Raw genomic sequence first — 18350 nt, 5'->3', positions numbered from 1 at the left:
TAAGTGTCTAGAAGTGTGATTCATGAGAAACTGTAGTTTTATTTATTTTACCAAGCTAATCTTGAAGAAGAGTTTGGGATGAAGGATCTCTTCTCTCTCACTGAAAATGCTTGCACAGTTTGGTACAAATTTAAACTTTTGCTCTCTAACTTTCTTACCTTGGGCATTTCAGTCCCTCTACCAGTTAGTTTCTTGGCTGAGAAGGAGCTCATATTATTATTCTAAATGTGTCTCAAATTCCCAGAAAGTTCTGGAAGTCTTCAGAAGGCTGCTTGGGAAAATCATTTAGTTTCAATGACCATGAGCTGATACAGTTAAAATCAAATGGAAAAGTGAACAAAGCAGGCGTGTATGTAAAGGCTTTGGATTTCAAGGAGGCAGATACTGATTAAACTAAATGTACTGAGTTAGTAATAAGGACCATATCTGAGGAATTTGCATGCTTGATGCTTCTTCAGGTTGAAGAAATTAAGTTATAAAATATATGCGTGCTAGATGAGTGAAAAGATGTGAAGAGAGATTTTGAACTTGACAGATGAGTAACCATCTCGGGAAGGATGCTGAGAAGGAGCGTAGAAGAAATAATGGAATAAAATTCATGATTTTTATTTATCCAAATTAGATCATGACAGATTCATCAGCCAATTTTCTCTAGGAGAGTGTTTTCCACATGAGGGAAATGCAGAAGAGGTATGATCTGCCTGGACTTCAGTGAGTAGTTGATGTTGCGTAGGAAGAAATCAGTTAGGGAAAGCAGGGTTTGATTTGGTGTATGACTTAGGTGGAGAAAACGGTCAGGTACAGTGTTCAGGATGTAATGTCAGGCTGTCAGATATGCTTAGTGGGATTCCTTAAAGATAATTTTGGGATCAGCTGTCTTTGTAATGTTTTTGTGTATGCCACTAGGACAAGGAAAATCAGTATGCTGATGACATTTGTTGATGATGTATAGTATAAAAGATGATTGTGGTGTTATGTGGAGATGGGATTATCTCAAAGACTGAATTAATTGGAACAGAATTAATTGAATTAAAATAAAAATATCCTGTGCATTATGGGTGGCTATTGTTGCAATTTGGGATGGCTCAAATAACAATGTGAACTGGTTGCTTTGGAGGTCTTATAGCAAAGATTTATTGAAAGACAGACTCTTTTATACAGTGTTTCAGTACAGTCAGTATGATTGGTCGTTTAGAGCATCACCTCTTGACTGTTTCTTAGAAGTAAACAATGAGTTAGAAAAACACTAGAGGTCAGGAAAAGGGATATCTACAAGGATTGTTTAGATTCCTCCTTATGATTTCCCAAGCCAGAGTGAGAGTTACGTACTTGGCTTTCCCACAGGCCCAACCTAGTGCTTGAAGCCTAAAAATCTATTTTCTGACCACTGTCAGTTCCCACAGGTGGCTAAAAGCTGTATTTTGAAATGCAAGCTTGAAAGTTTGTCATAGAAACAACTGAGTTAGAGAAGGGCATTGTGAGATTACTGCATTACAAATGTAAAACAGTTGTGATGTTTGTAATTGAAAATGGAGAGGTTTTTGCAGTCAATTTTAGGACGTTCTAGTATCATTTTAGAAATTTCTGAAATACTGTATATCATTCTAATTATGCATGCTTAAGAAAATTGAAACAAAACTGAAGCAAGTATGTATTAAAGTGGATTGTGGAATTGTTCACTTTGGAATGGACGTTGAGCGATTTTCTAGCCCAAACTCCTGCTGGAAGCAGGGTCACCACTGAATTCAGACTAGATTGCTTGGGGCTTTGTTGGTTGGACCTTGAAAATCCACAAGGAAAGAGCTTCCAGAGCATATCTGCATGACCAGTGTTTTGAGATACTCAGGGTGAAAACTTTTTACCTGATTACAGTTCAGAGTCCCTTGTTTCCATTTATTGACCATTGTTGGTCTTTTGTCTTGGACCTCAGTAAAGAGGTCCTTAGGCATGGGAAGGCTGCTAATAGGTTCCCTCCATGCCTACCAACCCTACCTTAGTCTCTATGGATGTGTTTCAGAAATTCAGAAGACAGTGTTCTCACCAAGGGCCAGCCTTTTAATGAGGAAAACCTTTGCTTGTTAATTTTAGCCAAGTGTATCATTGCCTGCAGAAACCCATCAAAACCCCAAGATTTTTTTGACTAAAGCATGATGCGCATATGGCATCAGTGAGTGTAAAGTATTCAAGAGTAAACTTAAGCTGGGAATGAGAAGAAAGCACTAAATGGAACAGCTCAGGTTCTACCTTCTAGGGCATGTAAAAACTGAAGTTCTTCATTATATTCAGGTGGATGCATTCCAAGAGTGACCTGGTGTCCAGGGTCTGCAGGTCCCTGCTGATTTGGCCTGTGTGATGCTGCTGTGATGCTTAGACTGTTATTTCTGCTTGGTTCAACCTCGTATGTAAATCTGGTGGAATTCAGTCACTAAAGTGGGGCTGGCAGGTTTTCTTTGGCCTAGAGTCATCAGGAAATTTTATAGTGTTTTTACAGAACCAACTTACTTCTTACAATAATGAACTTGAACAAGAAAGTAAGTGTATTGGATGTTGAGGGAAAAAATTGTTTAGTGTATATATTTCAATCTTAAAATGGCTAAAGAAAAGCAGTTAGTTTAAACTTGGGACTGTATATGATGTAGTGATATGACACTTTTCCTTCTTTGCATTTTAATTGTAAGTTGGGGAGCAATCTTAAGCTGCTACTGGAGCATAAAATTGATAACCAACTAGCTTGTTGAACTGCATAGATGAGGAGTCACTTAAACATTAAGAAAATGAGATTTCCAACCTACACAATGTTTATTGATGTTACAGTGACTTCTAAGTTATTTAACATTAGCTGTGAAAGTAGAAGCACTGTGGCACTAAGACATTTTGTAAGCATGCCTTAAAGAATGGACAAACTTAGCAGATGCCTAGACCAAAGAAAACACAGCTTACTCTATGTCAGCATATTTCTCTTCCAAAAATTGTAGTCACAGTTGTTACTATAATCTTTTCAGAAATATGATTTTATTTTTGGATGGTTTTCTGTTTGGTGGTGGGGTATGTTGTTATTGTTTGCAGAATGTAATCTACACTGAAAATTTTTATTTGGTATGCAGTGCAACTGATGGGGTAGTTACTGAAGCTGTGATTATGAGATTGGGGTGGGAGGGAGAGGGTTTGCATGCTCAAGATCACAAACAGAATGTGCTATTACATAACTGTACAGAGGGGATGTAGTCTGCAAATTGTATTTAATCCTTCTTCTGATACTCTGGCTGCCCTTGACTGCTTTCAGTAGTAATGTTGCCGTTGGTACTACAATGCAGAAGTGTGAGGATATGATCCCTATCGCTTTGCTGTAGCAAAAGGCTGGAACTGCCTTTGGTACTGTGAAAAAAAGAAAAACCATAGTCAGGACAGTGGTTGTAGCATCCTCAGTTGAAGGCCAAACTTGTCAGGACCATAAGAATTGCAAAAGTCTTTTGTGACCAAGACACTTGACAGGAATAAGTGGAGGGGTTTTGAGCATACAAGGAATACCAATATAACCTGCTTGGCAGCTTTAAATGTAGGAAATAGGATACAGGATAGATAAGATTACTAAGAATTTTTTCTTAACTTGAAAAGTAAAAATTTGATGTTTTTGTGTCAAAATTCCTCTACCTAAACAAGACTTTTTTCTGCACTTTGAGTATTTGTGTATACACTTATGCTCTTACTTTTTCTCTTTCTTCTTTTAGTTCTGAGGCTTCTAGAATTTTGCCAGAAATATTTTTTCAGATCCCCCATAGTTTGTTTGCAAGACTGAGTAGTACAGCAGTTGCAAGTTGTTAAATTTATCAGTATTCTTGAGGGAAATGAAATTGGACTTTAAATTTAGAGACAAGTTTTGGGATTATTTGCTTCAAAGCCTTTAGGGTAGTGTGATACACAACTCAAGACTAAGATTCCTTCAAGCGAAGATTAAGAAACATAAATATATATATATATAGAGAGAGAGAAACAAACATGCAAACTGAATGTGTAGGTGGCATGCTGTACTATAAATAAGAAAATACTTGAACCTTTCATTAGAACAGCTATTTCCTTGCACTTGATGTAACATCTTGACTGCTTCACTGACTTGAGAATTCATTTTGGGCTTCTGCTGATATGTGATAATTTTTTTTAATTAAAATATCCATCCTGTGTTTTATTATCTTATCTCAATGTGCCTTTTAGATTTCATAGTATGGCTATAAGAAATGCTCTTTAGCAACAAGAACATTATCCAGCTTAGGGAGGTAGGAGGAAAGAAGGATCTAGCATTTTTCACTTTTTTTCCCACCCTCATATTCCTTATATTGATTTTAATGGTGTGTATTTACTGCAGAGGTATGATTTAATCAAATGTTCCAGGAAGCCAAGTTAGTTTTCGTTATTTTTTTAGTGATATTCATCTCCTTTCTGTAATCACCTTAGTGTGTCTGGTGACTCAGTAGTGAGAATAAAAAGAAATGTTATGGTAGAAGAAGAATAATAATTTCACTTCTGTGTTAATGCAGTGCCATAATCGTACTTTTAAGTGCTGGCCAGGGCTAATCTTTTGGGGGTTGTTTTAGTCAACTCCTTGTAGGATCCAAACCAGGTAGTTCTAGGGGGTGGATGTTTTGGTGTTATGTCTACTGCCTATGAAAGTGCTATGGTCTTCAAACAGATAATCCTCACCACTGCTGAACTACACACAGATGAAGCAAAATAAATTTTTTGATAAACTAAATAAATTCTGAGTTTGGGAACTCCTTAGACAGAGGGAGGAAGCTAAGGGAGGTGTCTTGTGAGCCAGTTAGAGTATAGGAGATGGATATGGAGAATTGGAATGAGAGGCAGAAGGGCTGCTGGTCAAGAAGCTAAGGTAGGCACTGGTGCTGAAAATTTGGGGTTGATTTGTTCTTTTAAACAGGCAGCCGATTCCAAGCACAAGTAGCAGTTTGTGATGTGGTCAGAACTTCCTAAATTTTTGGAGTATGTTGATATTGTAAGGAGGTGCATTAATGCTAAAAAAAAATCATTAAAAATAATGAGGTATATAGAGAGTGGAATCAAATGCAGTACACCCCACTTCCAAAAGCTGGAGCATGGCAAATTGATGAAAAGAACTTACTTTCTATGCGCACATTTTTATACTGTCCTCTGAAAATATACTTAGTAACTAATGTGGTGCTATTTTGCAAACTGGTGGTTAAACAGGAGAAATTAAAAAGTATTAGAGAAACTGTGTGTCTGTGAGCCTCAAAAAAAGGACCTAGCTGAGGGAGGAGGGAGGGTGGGGAGGCAGCTCAGAGAGAGCTTGTTATTGAATTCATTATGAAACAATTGTCAAATCAATTTTGATGTTTCCTGATTCATTTAATGACAAAGGTAAGTGTAAAGATGTCTTGCTGCTAGAATTCATGGATGACATAAGTTTGAAAAGTGCTTGTAGTGTACAGAGAATAACAACTTTAGGGGGTTTGTTAGGTGCAGTGCCCAGACGTGGGGGGAATCTGAAACATCTTTGCGATGCAGAATACTTCTTTACACCTAGCCTCCTTTCTCTCTGAGGGCTGGAGTTATAGGATTGAGATGAAATTTGGAGCCGTGTGTTTTAGGGTGATACAGCCAAGATAAAAAGTTTGGAAGTTGAATAATTGAAAGGATCAAAGTAGAAGAGGGTGCAGAGTATCTGAGCAAACAGCATGGTGCAGTTATGAAGAAGGTAAATGTGCTCTTGGGACACAGTCGCAGAAGATGTTTCCAGTAGACAGAGGAAATTGCTGATGGCGTTGTACAAGCATCTGGTGAGACATCATGTAGCATGCCTCAGAAACTGTCGTTTGTTTGAGGAGAAAATTGCTTTTCCAGAAGAAATTGTGCAGAGACAGGCTCCTAGGATGAAAAGAGAAATAAGTGTCTCACTAGAGAAAGCTTAAAGGGCTTATCTAGGGTAGCCCAGCTAAAGAAACTGTATATGTGGGTGTTGTCTATACCTACACAGGTGGAGACAGTAAAGGGAGGCAAAATACTGAAACTGAAACACAATGTAAGGAAAACAACACCTGTATAGAGTCCAACTTTTTGAAGGTGTAGTTTCATCACAGAAGTCAGGTTTTTGGAGTGAACAGGAACAGTAGAACTTGATCTGTTTTTCTGCTAAATATTACTGAAGTTTGAAAACAATTCCTTAAACATTTTGGAAATTTCAAAGAAAACAAAACTTTATTGTGTATAGCGAAATGTATTCTGAATTTTATGAAGAATTGTCTTTGACTAAACAGCCTTCCATCAGTTTCTCTCTTTCAAGTTTTTTGTGATTTCCTGGTATGCAGTGATGTCCCTTGAGTGGCTGTGGTGCTTTCTCCGAGACAACTACCACTTGGCTGCTTTCCTGGGCTAATGGGAGAACTTGTATTTTCCAAAGGGTGTTAGTAGGAGGACAGGGAGGAGAACCTAGCCTTTTATGCTCACTCTTTTTATATTTGCTACACTTTGAAATAGACCCTGAATTGCTTTTAGGAAGGGTCATTTCCTTCATTGACCTTGAAGTGTGCTGGATGATAGAGATTGTAATTTGGATACCTCCATTAGGTGCTTAAAGATAGGTAGGATGAATACAAGCCAAAGCATTCAAGAGGGAATAGATGATCTGTCTAAAGAGCTTCTGAAATAAGTGGATAGTAGGCAGCTGAGGCAGGGCTCTTATGTTCAGTGGCTATGATACACTGAGTTTTTTTCAAAAAGTCTGGAAGACTTGGACATTGCTGTAAATTTTTCACTTGATATTTGATGTAGAAAACAGTTTACTGAATTCCAGCAAAGACATCTTTGTTGCAACTTACCTAAAGGGAGAGCCACAGTTTGAGAGTGTGACTTGGAAGAAAGTATCTAAGCAGTTAGTCTGCTAAAGTTTCTCTGAAACTTGATGAAATGTGGGCTTGTAGGTCAAAGTACAACAGCAGCTAGACTCCTGCTTGCCATGGGCATTGCTGAGTGCTAGCTACCCAAATATGTTTTGTGACCTTGCTACCGGTCGCTCGAGGAGCCAAAATTTAATCTCTTTTGCATTGTAAATAATGTCATAGTGAGCTCTTTATATGTATTATTTTAATGCTATATGGAAAAGAAATTCTATTCAGTAATTTGCAAATAGAAAAGAGGAAAATTATGGCTTAAGGTGCCGGTGGTTATATGGAGGAGATTAATGAAAGAAAACATTATGGGGTGATGTTATTACTGTGTTGTGTGTGGACCTCACTTTGTGGGTGGTGAGAAACAGTCCCAGACAAAGTTTTGGATTCAGAAGACTGGCAGAGGGATTCAGGAAGCACCTTTGTGGCGGCTGGGAGCAAGGAAGGATGCTGTCTGACTCCTGGTGTTTTGTAGAAGAGGCACTGGCTGAGATTGGGAGGGACCCTTCTAGGGCTTTTATTAAATCTCACAGGCTATTCAGGTGCAGATTTTGATATTTTAATTCTCTCTGTTTAAATTAATTTTTCAGGTTTATATTTTTCCTCTTTGTTCAGGAGCTATGTTGCTTATGTGTCACTGCTAGAGTATGTTTCTACCTTATTGAAAGCTATTTTTTACTGGCACAGTTGATTCAATCACTAACAGAATCTTCTGGTGTTTATAATCAAAAATACCAGCTGTTAGAATTTAATCTTCCCAGATTATGGGTATGTGAACAACATTTTATTGACCTCTTTGACCCTCTTTTTAACATATGTTAACATATTAAACTGTTTCCTCAAATAATTTGGATCAATATTCCAAAACCAACAACAGTTTAGTAACTGTAAAAAATAAATAATTTAAGTAGTCTCTGTGAGCTTTCCTAACGCTGATGTTTTGGGTTTTTTCCAGATAAATTTGCGCCTCATCTTGGTAAGCGGGAAAACAAAAGAGTTCCTGTTTTCGCCAAATGACTCTGCTGCAGATATTGCAAAACATGTGTATGACAACTGGCCAATGGGTGAGTAGCAGTGTGGCTTTGGCTTTTTAACTGGTGAGTAAAGACCTTCCCTGTATTTTCAGACTAAAGTGTCAGTAAACTGATCTCTTGCTCAACATTCAAATTAAGTATGTTTATTCACTATCTGGACAAAGATTTATATAGAAATACAAGTGTCCTGCCTTCTTTTTCACAGTTCCTTCAGTTGGGCAGATTTTTAGATGTCAGGATTGTTTCCTACTTTATTTCAAAAATTTGCTTCCTCAAATTGAAGTACTTTTTTTCTCCTATCTTTAGACACTTTTCTTTATCGATCGTGTTAGAGGATCTAGTAAGTGTGAGGAAATGCTGGAGGTATAAAACCTCTTATGTGAGGACAGCTAAAATAAAACATGGGAAGTCACAGGAATGCATTAGTGAAATTGAGTCTGAAGTACTTTCTCCTTACTGCCTTATCTTGGAAAGAACCTGTAATTAGTGATAATTTTCAAGGAAGAAAAACTATATAAAATCCCATTTTAAGAGACATCAGAAGACTGATGTTGTTTGTATAAATATACTTGGTGTCATACAGGAATACTGGCTCTGGAAAATAGACTTAAGAACTTGAGATGTGTATTCACATATGTGAATAGTTCCCCAAAACAAAGTGCTTCTGTTCTCCCCGACTATGATTTCATGGGAAAATAGCCAAAACACAGACATAGCATTACATACGATGAAAGAAAATGCTTCTTTTAGTACAGGACTTCATTTAGGTTACTGTTTTGATGTTAAAAAGACTACTATTTAGACAAATTAAAACATTGCACTATCTGTTTCTGTGGTGCCTTTGTCAAAGACATATGGTGAATGATAGTTTATGCCAAAAAGTTAATGGTGATAATCGGTATTTTAGGCCTTAAGCTGGTCCTTGAGGTCAGGAAAAAAGTTCAGTTTGCTGTTTCATTTGCTGGGATACAGTATTATGTCTTTAGTAAAATATGTAATGAAGGAGGAGGTTTTAAATCTTCTGAAGTATTAGATACAAATGTAAATAACAGGCTTTAAAAAATAGGTTAACATAGCATCTATGCTGTACTTATTTTAATGTGTGCCTGTAATGTAGTTGACATAACCAAATGTTCTTTTGTGTACATTCATCTGAAATGGTAGAGGCAAAACTGGATTTTTTTTCTTACTCAAGTTTATGCCTGTGAACATGTGATGTCATATCTGCAGTCTTGTGAAAAGCTTGAAAGTTGCAGATTCTGGGAAGAAACCCAGACTTTAAAGTCTCTTCTTTAAAATAAAAAGTAGAACCAGACATGGAAACCTCAGTTCAAATACCTGCTGTCCTGAGGGAGTGCTCTAAATTTTGATGAATATTTAATTGCTTTTGCAAAGAAGAACAGTCTCAATTTAAAATAAAAAAAAATTCACTTCAGAATAGCATATAGATTTTCACAAACATTAGCCCATTAGCTGTTTTCAGACTGAGAGTGCTCCTCTTTGCCTCAGGACTGAGAAGTCTTGATAAAGACTAAAGTGCCTTGAAACAGAGATGTTACAGTTGTTTTTACCACCATTTTGACTTATCATGATCTTGTGGGGAAAAAAAGGAATGAAATAACCTCCATCACATGCTGGCAGGATTAAGGCAAACCTCTCCCCACCTCTTTTGGCAATACAGTTGTTAATTAAGGATCTCTCAACTTGCAGTAGAAAATGCCAAATTTATTTAAATGCATATAATCTAGATAGGTTACCTGTTCTCTTCTTCCCCTCCCCATTTTCTTCTCAGTAATGTTAACTGCTTTCTTGTACAGCAATTATCTGAACTTTAAAAAAAAAAAAAAAAAAAAAAAAAGGTAGGTTCAGTGAGTCCTTGGCTCATTTAGTCATCAGTGGAAATTAAAATTTGAATTCATGTCAGAAAGAAATGTTTCAGACTTCCAGCCAAGAAGCAGAAATTAAAAGGATGGGTAACTTGGCAGCTTAACAGTGAGAAAATACCTGTGCCAAAATCTAGTCTGTCTTCTTTTGGTTGTGGTTTTACATCATTATGGCACTGTCAACTGGCTGAATTTCTCCTCTTTACAGCCACTATAGTGGAGTTCAGACTGTATGGAGTGAAAAAAACCAAAACAAAACTGTTATGGTAGCAGTGTGATAGTTCAGATCCTTGATGTAGCCCACTTCACAGCACAGCAGAACAGGCATGTGCTTGAATTGCAAGACAATTGAATCAGACCTTAAGTGGAAATACTTGAAATTCAAATAGCTTTGGTTGCCTAATTTGATCTAATCTTATAACCCAGGCACATGGGAGCACCTGGGAGTGTTGCAGGTTCGGTTGGTACCAGCCCTGCTCCTGCTGTGGTCTGGGGCTGAGATGGCTCCTGATGCCCAGTCTCTGCCCGATTGCTTTTTGCACCAGATGCCTCTCCATACACTCTGCAGCTGTGGCTTTTGTCTGAAATGCTTCCCCTTCTACCCTTTTCAGTTCTTCTCCTTTTGTGGTGCCAGTTGCTATTGCCTGTATGTTAATTGTATGTTCCCAGTGAACAGGTTGGTTTCTGTGGCTTGTCCTGATCCCTTGCTGAATATTCATTTTGCTATATAAACACTACAAAAACAGAAAGAGAGAACATTTGTGAACAACTGTTGCCAGATATCTGGTCATCTAAGAAACAGAAGACACTGTATTCCCAGAGAGACCATTTGAATTCAACATTCAAGGCTTTATGATACTTGTTCTGAAAGCAGAGTGCATATTTATTTGTTCTTCACATTGTGACAGGGAATGGAAAAAGAGTAGGAAAAGACCATTTAAGCTTATAATTTATTTATGATGGCTTAAGCATTATAGGAAAACACGGGCTTGGTTTTTTTGAACCACTGTTTGCCACATAAAAACGTTCACGGGTGGGCCTTTGAGAAGCTCCTTAAAATGTATTGGTGGGTGTCTGCTCTGAGAGAGTCTCTGTTCCTGCTCTATGGTGGCAGTCAGGGGCTGCTCAGGTCACTGCCCCCTCCAGACATGGAACTGGTTGGATCTGGCCATCATCGAACGGCGCTGAGCTGCCTCCGGAGCTTTTTTTTCAGCGCTGTGATCTCGGAGTCCTGTTTCAAGTGACCCATCACATGCGCGCTCGCTCTGTGTGTGGCGGCTTCCCGTTGCTGGAGAACAGCTCCAGTTAGTCAATTAGCTGGTGACGAGAAGTATGGCTTGGGAAACTTCAGAATGGCCTGGATATCAAGAATCAGGAAGCAATTTGCATGTATGAAATATTTTAGGACTTGTGTATGTGCTAAATATATCCTGCAGTCTGTGACATCAGTAATATTTATACTTGCAGACATAAAATTACCTCTTTCAATGCCCAGTGTCAAATGGTAAATTCAAGAAGACTTCAGCAGTGCTGGCCTTGAATTATCTTCCTGTACCTTCAGCCTGAGTTCTCTCTTTAGTGTTTTATGAAAAGGAGTCCTGTTCCCAATTTTCTTCTTTAGTAAAGGTGAGAGAAATAACAAAAGATGTTTTTATTACAATGTAACCGTGGAAATTCTCTCTCTTCAGATTGGGAAGAAGAGCAAGTCAGCAGTCCAAATATCTTGCGGCTTATTTATCAAGGGAGGTTTCTTCATGGCAATGTGACATTAGGAGGTATGAAAATAATTTTCATTATACATGTTACAGTTAGGCAAAGGGGATATTTACAGTTCTGTGAGTACTACTTTACTGTTCAAGATCACAGGATGGCCTGCTTTAAACTGGTTTTCTTGTGCATAGAGTGACATTATACTTTATTGCATATTTTTCCATCTTGTTACCACGAGCTGTGAACTTTGTGAGGTACCACCTGCTAAGTCAAGTCTCCTCTCACACAAAGAGACTGTAGTGCTGCTTTTATTTGTTGTCTTTCTAAACTGAATATTTTGTTCCACCTCTCTTACACTGCATTTGCAGGACAAACTACTTAATAAATATCTGAAGCATTTTAAAATGCTCGGTAAACTTTATGATAATTGGTCAAACAATACTTTAAATCTTAGTGCAACGCAGGAAGACACCCTATGAATGAGAATGAGGGGAAGCATTCTTGCTGTCCAGTGCTCTCCCAGGGATACAATTGCATAGTTATGCGAAAACAACAGTAAATGGCTTCACTTCGTTTGCTAAGGAAATGCAATTCAACTGTGCCCCCTCGTGGCAACTGTTTCCCCTCAAGTACACATTTTGGTGGGAACCCTCGATAGAGGTGTGACACACATTTGTTAAGTCATCTCTCCTTTTGTAGGAGCATTTTGTAGGTAGCATTTGCCAATGGGATTATCAGGGTATCAATGACTAAACAATATGAGACTCTCCGTTCTGTGCCAATTTAAAAACAAATTAATGCTTCTGCTTTGTATGTTCCAATTATTTATGGTTTGGTACTTGAATGCAGTACAGAAAGGAGAATAGAATAGAATATAAAATCACCAATTAATTGTTTTTGAAGTTAAGAGGAATCTGAAAATAATATTTCCGGACTGCTTATGATGATGTTCCATGAAGAATTAACTGGGATGATATAGCTATTGATTCACTTTCTACCATTCCCAGTGTTGCCTAATGATGTACTTATAGATTTACTCTCCACATATATAAATCTTTAATGCTTCTATATATATACAAACAAGATCATTGGCAGCTCAGCTGGAAGAACTCCACAATTTTTATTTACTCTTTAATTTGTATTTTTACCAGGTGACAGTGAGTGCAGCTAGTAGCAGTTGGAGTAGAATTGAAAGACAAATGTTAAGTCTTGGATCATCTCTGCAATTAAAGATGCTAGTCTTACCCTACATTTCCAGGCAAGGATAGCTAACTGGGATTTATTTTGCCATTCTTCTGAGTGTTGCTCTCTACCACCAGCATTTTTTCCCTTTAGTGACATTTGTCTAAATCTGAAAAAATGTTGAATATTTGTTTAATATATATGATATATTATTTAATGAGTTAAGCTGAAAAATAATAGCTGCATGCTGCTAACTCTTGCATTAACTTAGGTCTATGAATTTTGAACACTTACTTGGGTTCAGGGCATTTTAGTTCGTTCTTAATCATTCATGCGTTGCGATTTAATCATCATGTTTTACCCCAAGGATCTTACATGTATATTAGTGTTTTTCAAAAATATTTTTGTTGCTGTATTGTTTTAAGAAAAAGAATCCCTTAAACATTGGCTTAACTTCAGCACTAATGAAGTTATCAGGAGTAAGTTTACACAGCTGAAAGAGGAACAAGAATTCATGAAACAGCCTGAAAGGCTCTTCCTTCAGTTTATGTTGTTCATTAGAGGTAACCTTAAGTGAACTAGTTACCTTTAAAAGGGAGGTGGAGGTTTCTTACTAAACACAATATTTGTGTTATATTTCTTATACTATTATAATACACTTTCATTAAGCTTTTCTAGCTGAAGTTTTCTTTGACTGAGTTATAACACTTAGTGTTATATTTGCTTGAGGTGACTAGGAAATATTGACTGGAACTTGGACCTCCTGAAAATCGCCTTATCATCCAGTGAAACAGAAGTTCCCAAGGAAACAGTTTGCTGTTTTCTTTTTTAGCTGGAGTCCATTTTTATTCACTTTTACCTTACATGTCTGTGTAGTGGCTTTTGAATTTGAGACTCCTATAAACTTAAGATGCCTCAAAAATGAGAACTTGATAGGAAGAAGTGCTTTAGAGTGAAAAACTTTATTTTCAAGAAATCATCCCTTTTGATACTTCCTCTGAATGGCCTGTCACTACAGGAACAGCAGAGCTAATGGCACTGGAAGCAGTGTAGAACAGACACCTCTGTAAAGCTGCACTGCTTTTGCCTGCAGTGCTTGAGCCACACTGTTTTGTTGTGTCCTGCCTGTGCAGAGGGCTGGGGAGTTGACTAGCAAGGCAAAGTCTGTTGTTCAGCTTCCAACAGGAAATTTAATCCTTTGGCTAAATATTTGTTCTGCAGTTTGCATTTCAAATAATATTAATTGGGGAAGTAATACATAATCAACAGTGCTCAATTTCTTGGTAGATAATGGTAATCAGCAGCATTTGCTTCCTTATTCACTTGGGAAGGGAAGTCAAATCACCATGTGCCATCCACATTCCAAAAGGGGGTGAAAAGTAAGTTCTGACAATAGAAAATACAGAAAAACAATGGATTTGAGTGCTTGGGAAAGCATTTAAATACAATTTCGGTTAAAGTGTGAGAAACGGATGAGAGCACAAAGATAAGAGCAAGAAAGGATTACTGAGTTTAGGTTAGGCTGCTTAGGTGCTCGAAGCAAGAAACTGGAAATCTCTAGCAAGAATTTGTGCAAACTATGCAAACTACTAGCTGGAATTAATTAATATAAATATTAGCATAGATCTACTTGGTTACTGTAAATAGTTAATCTCCACAACTCACTAATCTCCTGAATTGTGTTGATATTATGAAAGATGTTTCTAATGTGATTATTTTGTAAGTCAAGAGTTTATGTTGTGAAGACAGTCCTTTTCCGTGGAGTTTGCAATGAGCATCTGAACAGTCATTTGGAATTTTCAGTTGTATCATGGTATCAAGTACCCAAAATACATTATCTTTGTCAGACTTCAAGCTATCAATAGCTTCTAGCTGCAGGCACAGGCAGTGCTTCAAGTAAACTAAGCAACTTTCAGATTTGCCTTTCCATTCCGATGGCTTTTCCCAAAGTACAGCTGCTTCAAAGAATCTTGAGCAGTTCTGTATCACTTTGTGTGCCTAAAGCTGTGTTTGAAACTGTGTTTTAATCATAATTTGCATTTTTAAAAATAAATATGTAGGCAACGAACATGATTTAATAGCGGTGTTGTAGTGAGGCTTTTTATTAGTGAGTCTTTAATCTGTACTGTAGTGATTAAAACAGAGAGGCATTTTTTGCTTCAGTTGCTTTCAGGCTTATTGGCCATTCCTGTTTAATTTATTCACTTAAAATGCCATTTCACTTAAAATGCCATTGTATGTGAAAATAAAGGCTGTAATTTGAGTTTGATAGGACAAAGTCTACTCAAATCAGAATTTTTTGTGTATTAAGGATTAAATTCTTGTTCAATTTATCACTGACTTTCTTTTCCACTATAAGATGGGAAGGACAGAACTTCGATCATCTTTGCCTTCTATTTCTCAGAAAAACAATCAAGGAAGATACTCTAAGTATACATTGTATTTGTATACTTAAATTGGAATGTAAAAAATATCATTTTAGCTTCAGACACAATCAGAATGAATTGTGGAAGGCACCATTTGTAAGAATTTTGTGTTGCTAAAGCTCACAAAGGCAGCATTGTGAGAACTACTACTTTAAATGTGATATTTTTCACATGCAGCTGATGTTACAGATCATTATTAAAAGGCAAGATGCAGACATTTTGTATTTTGAAAAATCTGTGTCATGGATCAAAATATGTTTTAGGAAAATCTGTTTTGCAGTAGAGGCCCAGTGTTTTGATATCTCACAAATAACAATTTGGTGGTTGCATTAGTAGCTTCTTTGCATCCTTGTCATTAAAGAGTGCTTAACACTTAAGTCTTGGCCTGAAGGCCCACTTCAGTTTTTACTCAAAAGAGAAAGGCTAAGTTTCTTGAAGGAGTATCATGTCTTTAAGAATGCAGTGTTCTAAGTGACTGTTGTCATGCCTTGAATCCCTGTTTTACCAAACTTCAACCAGTAAGCAGTTGAAACCTAACAGTATGAACTTTTGAACGGGTGCTAATGCAATTATAATTCGTTTCAACTGGGTATTTTGGAGAAAAAACGGCTAATATAATGTGTTAATAACTCTCCCTTTCTCCTTTTGCAGCATTAAAACTTCCTTTTGGCAAAACAACAGTGATGCATTTGGTGGCTAGAGAGACACTGCCAGAACCAAACTCTCAAGGTAGGCTGGGCAATAGAGGAGTTTCTTACTTGAGTACATGGCAAAGTGGTCAGGTCTCTTACAGCCTTTTTGAGTATTTCATAGTCGAGAAAAGTCAAGTCCTTGTGCTCTTCTGTGAAGAAGGTAATGGAATGCTTTTGTATGTGTTTGTAGAAAACTAAGAAAATAGCTTTCTGGTTTAGCATTTTTATCTAGTGCAGAAACTTAGTCCTTAAAAGTTTGTTTTTATTGTGAAAACTCCTGATTTATTTTTCAGTTATGTATACATGTGTAGAACAATAAATATTTTCTTACTGGAAATAATTAAGAACAGACTTGTATTAAGCATACTCTCACAACACAGCCTCATTGCTTTAGAAATAGAATGTAAGTAAAACTTCTGTCTTCTTTGCAGGTCAAAGGAACCGTGAAAAAACTGGAGAAAGCAATTGCTGTGTAATCCTGTAAACCCTGTTAGCTTTACCTGCTAAGTGTGATGTAATATAGTCTTTGTCTTTCATGCTGCTGGAATAGAAGAGGCCCTACCTTGCTTCAAACACCTGTAGGAAGAGCCTGTCTGTAAATCCATGGAACTGAAATAATACACGAACGCTGTCTCATTAGTCGTTTTTTTTAAAAAAGTGAAAGATCTATGAACACTTTAATTGCTTTATTTTTTTCAATTCTTCCTTTTTGTTTGTTGAATAATCTTACAGTACATCACTTCTTGAAAGAATTCAATCTCCAGAAAGGTTTGTGTTCTTTTCCATAGCAGGAATCTTTTTGCTACTAGAAAAATCTACATTAACCGGATCTAACCAGTCAAGCTTTCTAGATGCAATTTGCACTAAATATGGTTGACAGTATATTTCTCATCAACAATCTCTAACAATATTTGAGACATCTAGTAATCCACAATATATAATGCAACACTGGAAAATAGTATATTAATAAAAACAAATCTCACTTATGGCCAAATCAAAGGAAAAACTGTTAATTCAATTCTACCTAAGTCAACCTCGGTGGCCAAACTGGCACAGAATACTAACTAAACCAAGTCTAACTATATATATTTTCATTGCAACAAAGAAAAAATACTATGTGCCTGTAATTTAAAAGCACTCTGTAGAGGGCTGATGAAACTGATTTTTTTGTTACTGTGTGCACTCCAATCGTGTGTTAGTTGAGTGCTTATTCAGACAGCACAAACAAGTGCAGAGAGTGCATTTCCTAGCCTTAATATGGGAGGGGTAGTTTCCTGTAGTTCATAGGCTTTTATTATTGTGCATAAACGTTAGAAAACATCATTTACTAATCAATTTTATGTATTTGAATATTGGCAATTGGTGTTTTTCAGTCATTTTTCTCATCTGTACCTTAGACTCCAGTGTCATGCTTACTCATTAGAGATTTCAAAAGAATTATTAAAATTTAAAAAGCAAAAAGAAAAACCTCTGCCATAGTACTAGTTTTGTTTCTTTACGTAATCTGCATTTGGTATTAGTGCTTGCAATGGTATTAAAATCAGAAGCTGATTTTTGAAGGCATACATAATTGAAAAGGATGCCATTCTTTTATTTCATATCAATAATTTAAATGTTGATATGCTAAAGAAATTTGCACAGCACTAAAGCATGAGCTAGTTTCATCTAAACCTGTAAAAATAAAAATAAATAAAAATTAAAAAATATAAAAGATTTTATATTTTTTCACTGGGGAGGAATTCTTCCTGGGTGAAATTACAAATATGTGTAGAATATATTTAATAAAAATCTTATAAAATACATAACTATAGAAGTTAAATATAGATTGGCGTGTAGTATAATAGAACAATATTCCATATAAATAGCTTTAGCCTTTAAAAAACTGAGTCACAGGTTGACATTGTGTTCTGTACTTAAGTGTCCACAACTCTTACAGATGTTCTGTGTAATCGTTTTTTCGAATGATTGGCATCATTCAAATGTAAACAGGTTATTTTATTCATTGTTACTGCTTTGATGAAATGCTTTATATGCAGTAGATTTACAAAAATATTGTTCATACTGATCAGAATTAAATTTGTATAGAGCAGAGTTTTAAAACAAATTGTAAATAGCACTAAACATTTTCTTTCTGCAACCTGTACTGATAGACACTTCTGTAAACTAAATAAAAGAATATTGTAGTGCATTTCAGTGGTGTTTCAAGGGTTGTAATTGGGTCTGAACTGCTTTTAATAGTATCTCTTAATCTGGAAATTAAGTAAGGACTCCATTTTACTTATTTTACAAAAAGGAGGGGCACAAAGCCTGCTGGAAAACGCTAATGGGATTTATCACTTCAGTATTTGTTTTCTTTTCACTTCATAAGTGACCTGGAAATCTTTTTTCTGTTGAACAGGAATGTGAGCATGAGCAGTTGCAAATGCGCAGCTGTGTCACACCCTTGTGTCCCTCACAGGAGCCCTGTGCTCCTACAGTGAGATTTTGCAGTCTTCATTTACTGGTAGCA

The 18350-nt window shown here is 36.7% G+C and overlaps 1 protein-coding gene across 1 annotated transcript in view; it reads left to right on the top strand.

Annotated features, from left to right (window-relative positions):
* UBL3 (ubiquitin like 3) overlaps window positions 1-18029 on the top strand; it is a 56525-nt gene extending 38496 nt beyond the window's left edge. Inside the window, exons 2-5 of the mRNA XM_066313136.1 lie at window positions 7870-7978; window positions 11520-11606; window positions 15801-15878; window positions 16273-18029. Of these exons, the coding sequence (XP_066169233.1) occupies window positions 7870-7978; window positions 11520-11606; window positions 15801-15878; window positions 16273-16325 (327 nt within the window). The 3' untranslated portion in view covers window positions 16326-18029. The remainder of the gene's footprint in view (window positions 1-7869; window positions 7979-11519; window positions 11607-15800; window positions 15879-16272) is intronic.
* Window positions 18030-18350: the final 321 nt, after the last annotated feature.

This window comes from Sylvia atricapilla, chromosome 2 (assembly GCF_009819655.1).
Source record: "Sylvia atricapilla isolate bSylAtr1 chromosome 2, bSylAtr1.pri, whole genome shotgun sequence".
NCBI classification, from domain to species: domain Eukaryota; kingdom Metazoa; phylum Chordata; class Aves; order Passeriformes; family Sylviidae; genus Sylvia; species Sylvia atricapilla.
Note: the sequence above shows the minus strand (reverse complement) of the source record. Positions and strands in the feature narration are given on the sequence as shown.